The following is a 15,160-nucleotide window of genomic DNA, read 5'->3' on the forward strand; positions in this document are numbered from 1 at the left end:
GGAGGAGAGGATGGACCACAGGGGGAGAGTGGTCAGATATAACACATTTTCTTTTTTACTTCTTGCAAGGGGCTGGGATTGGATGGCCTGTCCGGGACCATAGGGCCGGGTAGATTCTGGGCCTAAGGGGTGGTAGGGGGGCTCAGGGCCTCTTGGCCCCAGGGCCAGGGATCTGTCTGCTGCGCTACTCAGTGACCCTACAGCAGAGTCAGAATGAAAGGAGAGAGAAAACATAGTACATGGTAGTGGAGAAATACGAAAGGAGAGAGTTGCGATCAGCAATGGCAATGGTGGAAAAATATGGAAGTAACTTTTGTGATGGACTTATAATAAAGAATGTGATCCACCCACGACAGAGTTGGTGTTGGAACAAAGACTCAAGCATATTTTTTATTATTATTATTTGGGGGGGGGTGCTGAGCAGATGGGACTGGGTGGCCTGCCTGGGGCTGCATAGCAGGGTGATCATTGGGTGTCTGAGGCTTTATTTGGACCCAGGTGCTCTGGGCTCAAGGGCCAATGCTCTGTCTGCCACCCACCACCCCTACTATTATTACTGTTTTATTTTATTTTGGGTTTTTTTTTTTCTTTTTTTGGCTTTTGCAGGGCAGTGGTGTTCGGGTGACTTGCATGTCACACAGCTGGGTGATTGTTGGGTGTACAGGGCCGGATGTGGGCTCGGGTGCTCCTGGTTCCAGGGCTGGTGTTCTGTCCATTGTGCCACCTGGCCATACCTACAATTATTACTGTTATTTTTTTATTTTAATTTTTTTCTCTCCCCTTTATCACTGAAACAAATGTATATTTATGGGGGGAGGGGGTACTTCATTTACTCTTAAACAAGAATATTTTATTAATGTAAAAAAAGCATTATTTGTACAAAATGAGAATAAATATTAAAGAAAAAAGAAAAAAATTAAAAAAGAAAAAAAGAAAGATCTTGGTGCAGTGGATAAAAAGGCAGTCTTTGGGTCAGAATAACCTTGGAGACTGGATTCATTCTCTGTTCTGACACTTAGTGATTGTGTTTTGAAGATGTTGTTTATTGAAACAAGTCATTTATCCTTCTTGACACAGTAGACCATTCTCTAAAACTGGAAATGGCTGAACAGTTGCTAATTTTTATTGATAGAAGGTATATGTCCTTCCAGTTATCTTAAAGTCATGAATTAGTAGTAAAAGCAAAGCAAAAACCTGTTAATACATAAGCTTGAGGATAGACTTTCAACTGAAGGTAACATATGACTACAGAGGAATCCATCAGATAATGCATTTAGATTTCCACAATATTTGTTTGCCCTGAGCTTTAAAACAAATACCTACTTGAGGCCACTCAGGCAACCAGTTTTACCAGGTGACCTACATTTTTGGACAAGAAATTTCCAACTCCCATAAATAAGAAAGCAGTTGACCTCTGCCAAGAAGGATTGATACTTTCAGGACTATGTTTAGTTAGAATTCAATTCTTTAATCATTGATTTTAGCCCATTATCCTGTGTATGGATCACTGGAAAGATCAAAGAAAAAACACACTTAATGTATTGTTATATGGGACAGAAGATATATATCTCAAATACTGTTAAAAAAAAAAAGGATGGAAGAAACCAAATGTGAGAGATTCAAGGAAAGAAAAAAAAAAAGGCATGTATACCCAGGAGGAACACCAGGACAAGCATTAGAGTTGAGCCTTAATGGATGGGTCTGATATCAACATTCAGATATTTGAAACCAGAAAGGACATGGGGAGGAGGGTTACCTCCTGAGTTGGACTAGCTTGAAGAAATGCTGAGAAGTCAAAGAGGGATGGTTTGAGTATTAATTATTAGTGAAAAAGACAGTGAGGAAATAAGCAAAATTGAGTTTATCCTGATAGGGTTGGTGATGACAGTGTCTGTCCTTCATTCTTGAAAAAGGACCATGACATCAGAGAGGTGATGCCATGACAAGCACATGAGTTGGATTGAGTGATAGGTACTGTGCTAAGTCACCAGCCTCACTTTCTCCTTCAGAGTCATCTGATCCATTGACCAGATGTGGATCAGTATGAATGGAGATGGCCCTGGATGTGAGATAATCAGGGTTAAGTAGGGTGACAAGCTAGTTAAGAGAAGCTAATATTATCCTTTAAGATTTTTAGGTACCTGACCTATAAGATCTCATTTGAGCCTCACAATTACCTCATAGGCTAGTAGTTATTATCCTCACTCTATAGATGAGGAAATGTACTGAGAGAGTAAATAATTTGTCCATGTTTGTAATTACTACTAAATATCTGAGGCAAGATGTGAAGTGTTGGGTCTTTCTGATTCCAAATCCAATGCTCTATCCATTACACCATCTCACTACCAACATGCCAATTGAGAGCTGTTAAAAATGCCTCCTTCGTCTTTAGAGTCTTTTAGGCAAAGCCCAAGACATACCAAAACCTAGAAGGACATGGAGTGTGATAAGGAGTTTTGTAAGAACAGTATGACTTTCCCCACAAAAGATTATGTTTTTCTGTTGGAATTCCCCATGTCCATTTGTTTTCCCAGACGTCAGCCCAGCAGGCCCTGATGGGAACAATTAATACAAGTATGCATGCGGTTCAGCAAGCTCAGGCCGACCTCAGTGAAGTGGATAACCTACCACCTCTTGGGCAAGATATGGTGAGTGTTTTTTATATGTCTTGTGGCACATCTAGGATTTAAAAGAAGACGAGATAATTTAGTGTATTTGAAATTTGGCACCAGAAAACGTTCTGGTTTGGAATCTTTTGCTTAAAGTCATTGTTTCTTAGATGAACCCTCAGGAATAGATGCAGTTTTATGGGTAAGTGGAACCCAGAGATTTCAGAATTCTGCAGTAGTGTCAGAACTGGAAAGGATCTTTTTTTTTTTAAGTTTTTGCAAGGCAATGGGGTTAAGTGGCTTGCCCAAGGCCACACAGCTAGGTAATTATTGAGTGTCTCAGGCCATATTTGAACTCAGGTACTCCTGACTCCAGGGCTGATTCTCTATTCACTGCACCACCTAGCCGCCCCTGGAAAGAGTCTTAATGTCCAGCTAGTCCAACCTCACCACTTGACAATAAGAAAACTGAGGTTCAAAATGATATATCCAACATCACCTCAAGCCATCTCACCTCCCTGCTTAGTGATCTAGTAGTTCCTTTGATTTCCAGATCAATGATGAATTTCTCTCTTTGCTTCTGTATAACTTGGTTCTTTCCTAAATTTATTACATTCTTACATCTTACTCCATTTCACAAACTGTGTGATCTACCTCCACCATCTTTTTGCAGTTTCTTAAACAAAACACTCCACCTCCTATCTTTGTTCCTTTTCATCAGCAATATCTCATACCTATCATATTCTTTTCCCTCATATCCCCCCTGTTAATTTTCCTGTGTTTCTTCAAGTCTCATTTTAAATTTACTTTATAGAAACAGCCTTTCCTATTGCCCTCTCTTAATGCCTTCCCCTTTCAGATTACTTTCCATCTGCTCTGTATATGTCATATATCTATATATAATCTACTTTGTATTATATCATCTGTCTATCTGTTTATCTGTTTTCATGCTGACTCATCCAACTTCTTGAGGGCAAAGATTTTTTCTTTTACCTTTTTTTTGAATTTTTAGTTCTTAGCACATTGACTAATACATAGTCAGCACTTAAATATTTGTTGCTTGACCGATTAGCAAATTAGTGTCAGAGACAGGGATGAAACTCCAATTTCTTGAATCTAGTCTATTGTGCTTTCTCTTACCTATATGCCATATTGGGTAATGGCAATGGCTGTGGAGATTATAGTAGAAAACAAAATTTCATCAGGCTTAAGCAATGAGAGCTAACTGAGCTCCTCTATAACATCATATTGATATCATGAAAGTGCTGTTTGGATCTCTTTAACATTAATTGGCATCACTGTGAGCTCCATAAAATGGGACTAGCTGGCAGTAATTAAGTGAAGCTCTTCAGGCAAGAAAAGTACTCTTCCAGTTCTTGTTATCTGTTCTGTTGCCTTCAGTCCTAGGTCATTAGAGTATCATGACTTATTAGCATTTTATTTTTTATATTATGGCTCAGGAAAAAGTATATTGTATGCTTTCTTCTGATCTAGCATGACTAGAGAATAGCATCTTTTTAGATATTCTGGCCATCAAATTTCAAATAATTATAAGTAGCTTTCCTACATTGTACCTACTTTAATCTCATTCTGATGTATTCACAGATTTAAAAGGAAGATTAGAAAGTGTTTCAAGATCTTACCAGGCCTTAGGATCATCATTCTGATCTTCACTTCCCATATATAATGAAGCATAGAAGTGATAGTTAATAAAGATAGCCAGCATCTTAGAGTCTTAAAATGTAAGAGTTGGAATAGATCTTAAACATCGAATATCCTTCTCTTTCTTTGACTAAAGAGGAATTCAAGACTAGAGGGATGAAATTATTCTGCTAGCTAATGATAATTGATATAAAACTGGAAGACTTTAGGTTTTTTCTAAATGTCTGATAGGGGAGAATCTACTATATCTATCCATATATATCGTCTCCAGTATAGAGGACAGAGCCCTGGAATAAGAAAGATATGACTTCAGGCCCTGTCACTGACATATTTTGACTTCATGTCCATGAGTGAGTGACCTGACCTTTTTGGAAAGTGACAACTTTCCAAGGTCATAGTTTCCAGAAGAATTGCCCATCTCCATCACTGGAGGGAATTTTCACAACCAGAAGTTCCCTATACCAATGAAATCAAAGATCCCGAACTGAAAAGCATTTATTTGCTACAATTATCACTTCTAAATAGACCCAAATTGCTTGAAAGGTAGCTCTTTGCCCTGGGAAAAGAGCACAGTAGACTATCACAGTCCTACAGAATAAAAAATAGGAATTACTATTAAGTGATATTGTCAGTGTCATGAAACTAAATAAATTCCCCACCTTCACACCCAAATTCTGTTATGAATTTCACTGAAAGGATTTTTAAAATGAAGAGAATAGTAGTAATAGATTTTAATGAAACAACCATAGAGGAGGAAAGACTTCTCCCTAGCTACTAGCATCTGGGAAAAAAGAGAAAATTATTTAAGCAAACTTAAATGCCTCATTTATTTAAGAAGTTTTGCATTTTTGTTTTGTTTTAAATTAGAAATGTTGGCTTCTGTCTTTTGGGAGCAAGTTCTTTTGTTCTTCCTTTAATTTGGCATGTAATTGACATTCTTTTGGGTGATTCTTTTATTTTGCAGGCCTCTAGGGTATGGGTTCAGAACAAAGTCGATGAATCAAAACATGAAATCCACTCTCAGGTTGATGCTATCACGGCTGGAACAGCTTCAGTTGTTAACCTCACAGCTGGTGAGTCACTGGGATAGAGATTTGTGGAGTGCGGGAGCATTTCCCCCCATTGCCCTTTGATTGAAAAAACAGATTTTCATGACATGGGGGAACTGTCTATATTTATACATTACTAGATTTGCTTTAACCCACTCATTTTCTCCATTAGGACCCTGGAGATCTTGGAAAAAAAGACTTGGTCCCATTTCAGCCACATCATGCATAATGTAAAAACATATAAAAAAAAATCCCTTTCTCCCCATGGCAATATGCTAAACATTTTTTTTAAAGTATGTTAAGACAGTATATCTCCTCTTGGCACTTATAACCTCAAGAGAAGAATCATATCATGGATGGATCCATCTCATCTCTCTTTCTCTGAAACATAAAGTTATTAGAGAATCATCCTTGTCCTGTTAGAGAAGTGAAAGGGAAACTCACCCAGAAAACCTGCCTTCTATCATGCAGGTGTCAGTTACATTATATTATGTTTAAAGCAGCAAAAGTTAAACTGCCTATGTATGGACCAGATGGGGACATAACCACAAATGCCATAAAATGATGAAATTCCTTTGGTGTTTTAAAAGTTATTTTATTTAAGCATTTCATAAATGTATTTTTAAGGATAAGGATATGATCACTATTATATGTCTATCTCAAAGATCTCTTTTTTCCTTCAAGTTTTAATACCAACAAATTCCTTTTCCCTACAGCCTATCCTAGTCCTTTCCCCTACTAGGGCCCTCTTCCACAAACTACTTTGTAGTTAATTACTTTGAAATTATTCTCTTCTTATTTTTTCAGTATATGCTTTTATGTAAATCTTTATCTACTTATTGCATTGTCATCTCCTTTGGAGTAGGAATTTTTCATTTTTTTATCTTTATAATTCTGGTGTCTAATACACTTAAGTGATCAATGGTAAGCATTCAGTAAATGCTTATTTATTGATATTGGTCTTGCTTCAGAAAATTAATTAACAAGTGTTAAGTTTCTCTTAAGGTATTATGCTAAATTTTAGGAGTGCTAATACAAAAATAAAAGTCCTGGTCTTCAAGGAATTTATACTGTATTGGAGGAAACCATAATTTATATATGCATATACATAAAAATCTATATATGTATGTATTTATATATATTGAGACAGTCAGTGTTAAGTGACATGCTCAGGGTCACATAGCTAGTGGCAAGTATCTGAAGCTGAATTTGAACTCAGGTCCTCCTGACTTGAGGGTCAGTGTTCTGTACATTGTGCTGCCTGTGTGTGTGGGGGTGTTTTCAATTAAATATAAGGTAATTTCAAGAGGTGGGGTGAGGGAGCTTACTAGCAGCTGGGGGAATCTTTGTACTTTTTGTACATGGATTAAACTGAGCTTTATAGGAATCTTGGAATTCCAGGAGGCTAAGGTGAGGAAGGAGTGCATCTTAAACATGGTGTACAGTTTGTGCAAGGGCAGGAGTGTCATAGGTAATAAACACTAAGAAATCTGGTTTTACTAGACTAGTAGAGAGTGTGAAGGGAATAATATGTAATAAACCTGAGAAGATTCATTTTTCTTAGGTCAGCATTGCAGGTACTGCTATGTAATAAGATTGATTTGTCTGTTTTGTTGCTTTATTTTTGGTGTTTAACCCAGACACCAGAATAGATTTGATAGAATTCCTCTGAGTTGTTTCTGTTCCTCAGGTTGTTTGCATTTAACTAACTTGCTGTCCCTTTCTCTCCTTCCCTTTCCTTTTTTCATTAATAAACCTTCTTCTGCCTCAGGTGACCCTGCAGACACAGATTACACGGCTGTGGGTTGTGCAATTACTACCATCTCTTCCAATTTGACGGAAATGTCCAAGGGTGTGAAGCTCCTAGCAGCCCTCATGGATGATGATGTGGGTAGTGGAGAAGACCTTTTGCGAGCTGCTCGGACATTAGCTGGGGCAGTGTCAGATTTGTTAAAGGCCGTGCAGCCCACTTCTGGAGAGGTAAACATTTGAATAAAGGGTTGTGTGAAGAGGTTGACATTCTTTGAGAAGATAACTTTTGTTCTCTAGTTCCTCCCTGAGGACTTGGATTCAAATCCCACCTTTGACATTATTTGTGGAATCTTTTTCAAATGCTTCACTTCCCTAGGCTTTAGTTTCCTCTTTGCAAAAAAAGAGCAAATTGAATTAGCTAGCGACTAAGATCCCTGCCATCTCTAGATCTGTGAGATCTAGATTTTGTTGGATGTCTTAATTGCTTCATGGTAGAGTTTTGAAAATTAGTAAGGAAGTGGAGATTCCGAAAGTTCTTTTTTTTTTTTTTAAGTATTGTATAATTGAGCTAATTCTCATGGACTGCTAATATTGATTTTAGTAACTTGGAAGGAATACTTTGCCAAGATATAGCACCATTGACTTCTAAAAGGTACCATATATTTAAAGGCTTAAGCATTTTGGACCCTTATTTACATGAGGAGAGTACTACTTTGTTAACTAGACCTTTCCCATTTTTTTGAAAATCTAAACTCCATTTATCCCTGTCAGTGGTTTTTCTATCTTGGTCCATAAGACTTGTCGGTTCTTCAGTTACAAACAATGACTGTGTTCCTGATTCTTGCATTTCTCCAGATCTCTGTTTCCCTATGTTTGAAAGAATCTATATCTTCACTTAGCAGGATTTTTGGTGAATGCATGTTCTTTTCCAATTCAAAGTTGTTTTGTTGTTTTTCTGCATGATTGTAGCCTCGACAGACTGTGCTGACTGCCGCTGGAAGTATTGGTCAAGCCAGCGGGGATCTTTTGAGACAAATTGGAGAGAATGAAACAGATGAGCGATTCCAAGTAAGAATTCAGTTCAATTTCTCATCAGAACCAAAAGCCTTAAGTGTCCTCTTTCCTGCCCCCCTGCCCACCCCCAAGTCTTTCTAAGTGCTGGTACATACAAGAAAAAGGTAAACTGAGAGAACTAAAGCTAAGTTCCCCCACTCACCCACCCCTGCCTCAAACAGATGCCCAACAATTGGAAGTGCTGAACAAGTTGTGGTATATGTAGGTAATAGAAAACTGTTATTCTTTAAGAAATCATGAGCAGGCAGATTTCAGAAAAACCTGGAAATGCATGAACTGAGGTTGAGTGAAGGTGAAGTGAACAGAACAAGGAAAACAGCATACACAGTGAGCAGCAACACTGTGCAATGATCTACTATGATAGACTTCACTCTTTTCAGCAAAATAGTGATTAAAGACAATTCTAAAAGACTTGTAGTGAAAAATGCCATCAGGGGCAGCTAGGTGGCTTAGTGGATAGAGCACTGGCCCTGGATTCAGGAGTATCTGAGTTCAAATGCAACCTCAGACACTTAATAATTATCTAGCTGTATGGCCTTGGGCAAACCACTTAATCCCATTTACCTTTTAAAAACCTAAAAAAAAAAAGAAAGAAAAGAAAAATGAAAAATGCCATCCTTGGCTAATGGAAGAACCATGGAGTCTGAATGCAAATCAAAATGTGCTCTTTTCACTTTTTAAAAATTTGGTTTTTGTTTTTTCTTTCTTGTGTTTTTTTTCCCCTTTTGTTCTGATTCTTCTTTTCACAAAAGGACTAATATGGAAATATTAACATGATTGTACATGTATAACTTGTGTTGCTTTCTATCTTGGGAAGAAGGGAGGAAGAAAAATTTGAAACTCAAAAATCTTATAAAAATGAATACTGAGGGGTGGCTAGGTGGTGCAGTGGATAAAGCACCGGCTCTGGAGTCGGGAGTACCTGGGTTCAAATCCAGTCTCAGACACTTAATAATTACCTAGCTTTGTGGTCCTGGGCAAGCCACTTAACCCCATTTGCCTTGCAAAAACCAAAAAAAAAAACAAACCAAAAATGAATACTGAAAACTATCATACAGGTAATTGAAAAAAAAAGATAAAATAATGTTAAGGAAAAAAAGAAATCGTATGTTTAAAATACTTGGTGTTCCCCACCCCCCAGCAAAAAACCCCAAACCAACCATTCTAATTTTAGAGCACTAAAAGTACTTTTCATTATCAGATGAACTAATAGAAACCTCTATTCCCAGTTCTCTCCAGGGACAGGAATGTCTTGACATTCTTATTTAAAATAAAAATGGCATGTCTATTTTGGACCAGCATTTCTAAATCAATTTGAATTATATCATTACTGTTCTCTCAGACCTCCCCTTTCCCCAAATTCCCTATTTCTCTTGAGGGTACCACCATCCTTCTAGTCACCCAGGTTGCAATCTCAGAGTCATTCTCCTCCTGCACACATCAAATCAGTTGCCAAGTCTTATCTGTTTTATCTCAATAGTAATCTCCTTCTGTCCATTCACAGTCACATACTAGTTGAGGCCCACTCATCTGAAATATAGGAACAGTCTCCTAATTGATCTCCCTGCCTTCAGACTCAGCTATCTCTAATTAGTTCTCTATCCAGCTGCCAAAGTGATATTCCCAAAATGCAGTTTGACCATTTTACTCCCCTGCTCCATAAACTTGTAGTGGCTCTTTATTACTTCTAGAATCAAATACAAACTCTTCTATTTGGCTTTCAAAGACTATACAGTCTGTCTCCAATCTTCTTTTCCAGCCTTAATATATTACTCTCCTCCTGTGACCCCTGTCTAGCAAAATTGGCTTCCTTACTGTTTCTAATATGTAGAATTCCATTTCTCTTCTGTTTTTTTTTTGCTCAGACTACCCCCTTTATCTATAATGCATTCCTTCCTTTTTTAAAAAATTAGTTTTCTATTTTAAAATTTCAGACTTGACAGCCACAAAATAAAATAACCATTTCCACATACAAAGTAGAATAGAGAAAGAGGTTTGTACATGAAACCATGACTCTATTATTTAAAGTTTCCTTTTATAATATACAATATTTTATTTTTCCCCAATTATGTGTTACAATAATTTTTAAATTTTTTGTTTAAGTTTTGAATTCCAAATTCTATCCCTGCCTTCCTTCCCTCTCTTCTCCCTAAGACCATAAGCAATCAAATATAGCTTACAAATATATAACTTCCTTTTGTTTTCTTCCATTTATTAGACTTCTTTTTGCTTTTTCTTTTGTCCTTTGATTTTTAAAAATTGTTCCATGACCCCCTTTTCTCTTTATTGGGGGGGGAGACGAAGAATCATTACAACCTATCACTCATGCTTGGCTCCTTCCCACCTCTTCCTCTCATTGGAAAAAAGTCAGAACAAAACTCTTACAACAAATGCATTTGCAAAGTGAAACAAATGATCACCTTGTCTGCATTTGAAAATCTTTTCTTTTTCCTTTCTGAACCTTAAATCTATCATTTCTCTCTTAGTAGGAGGTCACATACTTTCTCAATTAGTCCTCTGGAAGCATGTTTGATTAATCAGAGTTCTTAAGTCTTTCAAAGTTGCCAGTTTTTATCCATATTATTTTCTTGGTTCTCCTGTGGCTTCATTCTTTATGATCTCATGTACATTTTTCCAGGTCTCCCAGCAACCATCCTTTTGATTATTTCTTGTAGGGAAATGCACTCCCTCCAGACCTCCATCTTTTAGAGTACCTAGTTTCTTTCCAGTCTCAGTTCAAACTACAACTCCTAAATGAGTTGTTTTGTGTTTTCCCTGGATTAATAGTGCTTCAATCTGAAGTTACCTTGTATTTTCCTGTATATTTACCTGTGTGTTTTCATAGTCCCTTTCAATAGAATGTAAGCTCCATGAGATCTGAGACTGTTCATTTTTGGTTTTCCTAAAATCTAGCAGGATACCTTGTACAGGGAGAATAAATGCTTATTGTTATTTAAAATTGATTGGGACTTCTCAGGCTCCTAAAAACAAAGGAAATAAACCCATACTAACATATTGTTAATCGTCAAACTAGACAGATGGGTGACATATCTAGTTAAAAGAAGTGAAATTACTTTTTTTATTCCACAGATGGAATATCCATTTCACTGTATCTCAGCAAAACAAGGGCAAATCATAAACTCTTTCCTCTTTTATGAGAGTTCATAGCTTTCTCTCTCTTTAGCCAGAAGGTAATAGAACAAGTTTTCTAGTTTCTAGTTTAAAAAACAAACAAAAAACCCTTCTAGTTTCCATTATATTTGATTCTTATCAAACAGGTCCCAGGAGATATGACCAACTTTAAGATGAACTGATTCCTTATAATCTATATTTAACTTCAAGACATCATGTCTTCCTCTGGGGATATTGTCCTTTGGAAGTTCTTCATACTTTACTGATAAGAAATTCAATTTTTTTTAAAAAAGCAGGTGTCTAAAGAGATACTTTCTTCCATATTTCAGTAAAACATATTCACCTTTGTGAAAGTTTCCAGAGTTCCCAAATTTATTTTCTCATCATCAGGAGCAACATGAGAAGAACTCTGGCCCAAAAGTCAGAACTGAGTTCAAGTCTCCGATCTTCCACTTTTTAGTTGTTTGGTTTTGAATAACTTTTATTATCTCTCCCGACTTTAATGTCCTTCTTCATATCTCTTAATAAAGTTTTTTCTCCTCAAAATGTATCCATTTTTTAAAAAATTATCTTAAACTAAAAAGGTATAATCTTTAAAAATTTTGCTTGCAACATGCTCCTCTCCTACTCTTACTTTGTCTTTTAGTTGACTTCTGAACCAGTGAAAGCCAATATTTTGAGATTACTAAGAGCAGATAGTGGTTTACTGGATGATATTTAAATATTTACTCTCCACAATATCATTTAAGTTAGAAAATTCTGAAATGATTTGATTCTGATTTAATTTCTAAGTCCATTCCAACTATAACATTCTATCATTTTATTTACAGAGTATCTTAGAAAACTGGTTTAAAAAATTTTAAATTAAATTAAGGACTTAATTCTGAAAGTCTGGTACATGTGAACCAGTTATTAAAATGGAAACCCTTTCCCCAAAATTGATTTATTTCAGACCACTTATTGGATAAGAAAAATAATATGATGTCAGAATTGAAAGCTTTCCTATTTTATAATTACCTTCTCTTTATTTAAAAAAAAAAGCAGATTTATGAAAGACTCTTCAAAGTGTCCCAGTAATTCTCTCATTTTATTTCCAGACTATGGGAGGAAGTTAAGGGAAAATATTGTTTGCTTCTTCTTTGCAGGATGTACTAATGAGTTTAGCCAAAGCTGTCGCTAATGCTGCTGCCATGTTGGTATTGAAAGCAAAGAATGTTGCCCAGGTGGCAGAAGACAACGTTCTGCAGAACAGAGTAATTGCTGCTGCAACCCAGTGTGCTCTCTCCACCTCCCAGCTGGTGGCATGTGCTAAGGTAAGGTTCTGTTTGACTATGGTGCTCCCTCCCACCCTTGTATATTTTTTTTTTTATTAGGAATAGTTTCAAGTGTCTCCAGGTGGCTTTGGTGGGGTTGTTTTCCAACCACTCAGGTCTATTTATATTCCCTGCACACTGTGATTAGTGTGCAGACCCTTAGAGAGTTGGTTCTTTTCTTTGGTATCCTAAGGCAATTAGGTGACAGAGTGGATAAGGCCTGCCTTCAGGAAATAACTTATCTTTATGAGTTCAACTCAATCCTCAAATATTTAGTAGCAGTGTGACCCTGGCCAAGTCACTTAATCCTCAGTGCCTCAGACCCCTTTTTGCCTTGGTTTCCTCATCTGCAAAATGAGCTGGAGAAGAAAATGGCAAACCACTCCAGTATCTTTGCTGAGAGTCAAACACAACTTAACCCAGTAACAAAAGTATTTACTCATGTACAAGCTTTTATAAATCTGGCAGTCTTCCCAGTTGGATTATTTTGTACTTTCAGATTCTGTTCAGAAAAGGTTTGTGAATTGTGTAACCATCTCTTGTAATGTAAGTAGACTTGAGTAGCCATCTCATAGTTAACAGTATTGTGGTGCTCTCCAGGAACATGAGTCTTTTAAAAAAGTGAAATGGAGATCCATTGGACTGAGCTGTCTGGTCTTCTATGTAATAAAAGTCCTGACTTATTGTTCCTTTTCAGGGTAGGAGTCAGGGGATCTCGGCGCTAGAAAAATTAGTCAAAAGTTAATTGATATGGACCTATTAGAGTCTCCCTAGTTCACCATTAAGGAAGGAAAGTATCTTGGAGTGGTAGAATGACAGTTGGCCTCAAAACTAGGAGGAGCTGAGTTAAAGTCTTTCCTCTAAATCAGAACCTCTATTCTGCCAATAGTCATTTGAATTTTTTTTTTATTTTTTTAGCTTTTTGCAAGAAAAATGGGGGTTAAGTGGCTTACCCAAGGCCACACAGCTAGGTAATTCTTAAGTGTCTGAGGCCGGATTTGAACTCAGGTACTCCTGACTCCAGGGCTGGTGCTCTATCCACTGTACCACCTAGCTGCCCCTAGTCATGTGGATATTTTTGGCATCATTTGTAAGCTCTGTTTGGTCAAACATTTAATTTACCCCTAAAAAGCTATTAGATTTATTGAATTGTGAGTCCTTCCTGTGGTTGCCTTGGCAACACCAGACCAATACTGCCCACAAGTTGGAGGTTCCCCACCCCTTCTCTAAATCATCCTGGATGTCTGATCCTAGGCAAGTCCCTTAGCCTCTCAGTAATCTAGGCCTGTGGTGTCAAATTCAAATAGAAATTTAGCCCTGCAGGCCATAATTGACTTAAAAAACTTCAAATTAACATCCACATCATATTCTATTTTTATTTTATTTAGCATGTATTAATTACATTGCAATCTGGTTCAGAACAGTTTTTAAAGATTGGCTGAATTTAACACCTGCTCGATGTAGTTCTCTAAGAAGTATAAATTGTAGGTATCTACCTGCTTTACTCAATCAACAGATTGAGTAAAAGGGAATTTACTCACCTGGTTCTCTTTTTACTAAGTCCCTGTTCCTATCTCCCTCCCAAAACCTTTAAGTGAATCAAAAGACAGTGGTTAATAATACTGATGATCTTCATAATTGTTTCTCTAAGTTCTGTGAGATCTGACTTTTTAGTGAAGGAGAATTCCTTGGGACTTGTTATTGTTTTTCTTTCATGTCTAACTCTTTGTGACTCCATAGACCATAACTCACTAATAATGCTATTCATTTCCTTCTCCAGGTGGCTTAAGGCACATAGAGGTTAAGTGACTTGCTTAGGGTCACACACAGCAACTAAGAATCTGAGGCTGGATTTGAACTCAGGTCTTCCTGACTGTAGACCAGTACTTTATCCATCAAACCATCTAGTTACCTAACTTGGAACTAATTTGTTTTGTTCATTTTGCTTTTATATAAAAGAATAACTTTCTATTTTGCCTGTTAATTCCCATGCACTTATTGTGTTTCAGATGTTACTTTTGGAAAGAACTTGTATTGGGAAAATATCAGAAGTGTTTGTTTCTGTGTTGTTCTGATTGGTGAAGAAATATTATAGCTCTCCTTTAGTAGTCTTGGGGAACTAGGTGGCAGAGTATTTAGTCACAAGCTCTTTGGACCTGGAGTCAGGAAGATTAAGTTTGAATTTAACCTCAGATACTTGCTCAGAAGTTATCACCTAATCTCTCTCTACCTCTTTCTTGATCTACAAAATGGAGTGTGATTGTGAGGATCAAATGAGAAAATAATTTGTAAAGTGCCTTTCAAATCTTAAAATGCTATTGTTTGTTTGAAGAAAGCTTCTTTTTTTGGGGGGGGGGGGACGGGTGGTGAGAATATTGCTAATTGGTGTTCATAATGATAGCCCTAAAACATAAGATCCTGAAATGCCCTTAAGAAAGGTTAAATAATGTTCATTATATTTGAATAGATTTTATTGCATTCTAATTTAATTTGAAGTACTGGAGCATCTCATTCAAATAATGAGAATGTTTAATTAACCAGAATACATTATTTCTTAACCATTCTGCAT

General features: G+C 36.9%; 1 protein-coding gene across 11 annotated transcripts in view; it reads left to right on the plus strand.

Moving 5' to 3' along the window:
- TLN2 (talin 2) overlaps positions 1–15,160 on the plus strand; it is a 575,338-nt gene that overhangs the window by 374,416 nt on the left and 185,762 nt on the right. For all 11 annotated transcript variants that reach the window (XM_074234301.1, XM_074234300.1, XM_074234295.1 and 8 more), the window contains 5 exons: positions 2,535–2,648; positions 5,236–5,344; positions 7,092–7,300; positions 8,042–8,140; positions 12,424–12,591. In XM_074234301.1, the coding sequence (XP_074090402.1) occupies positions 2,535–2,648; positions 5,236–5,344; positions 7,092–7,300; positions 8,042–8,140; positions 12,424–12,591 (699 nt within the window). The remainder of the gene's footprint in view (positions 1–2,534; positions 2,649–5,235; positions 5,345–7,091; positions 7,301–8,041; positions 8,141–12,423; positions 12,592–15,160) is intronic.

The sequence above is a fragment of the Macrotis lagotis genome, chromosome 4 (genome assembly GCF_037893015.1).
Source record: "Macrotis lagotis isolate mMagLag1 chromosome 4, bilby.v1.9.chrom.fasta, whole genome shotgun sequence".
NCBI classification, from domain to species: domain Eukaryota; kingdom Metazoa; phylum Chordata; class Mammalia; order Peramelemorphia; family Peramelidae; genus Macrotis; species Macrotis lagotis.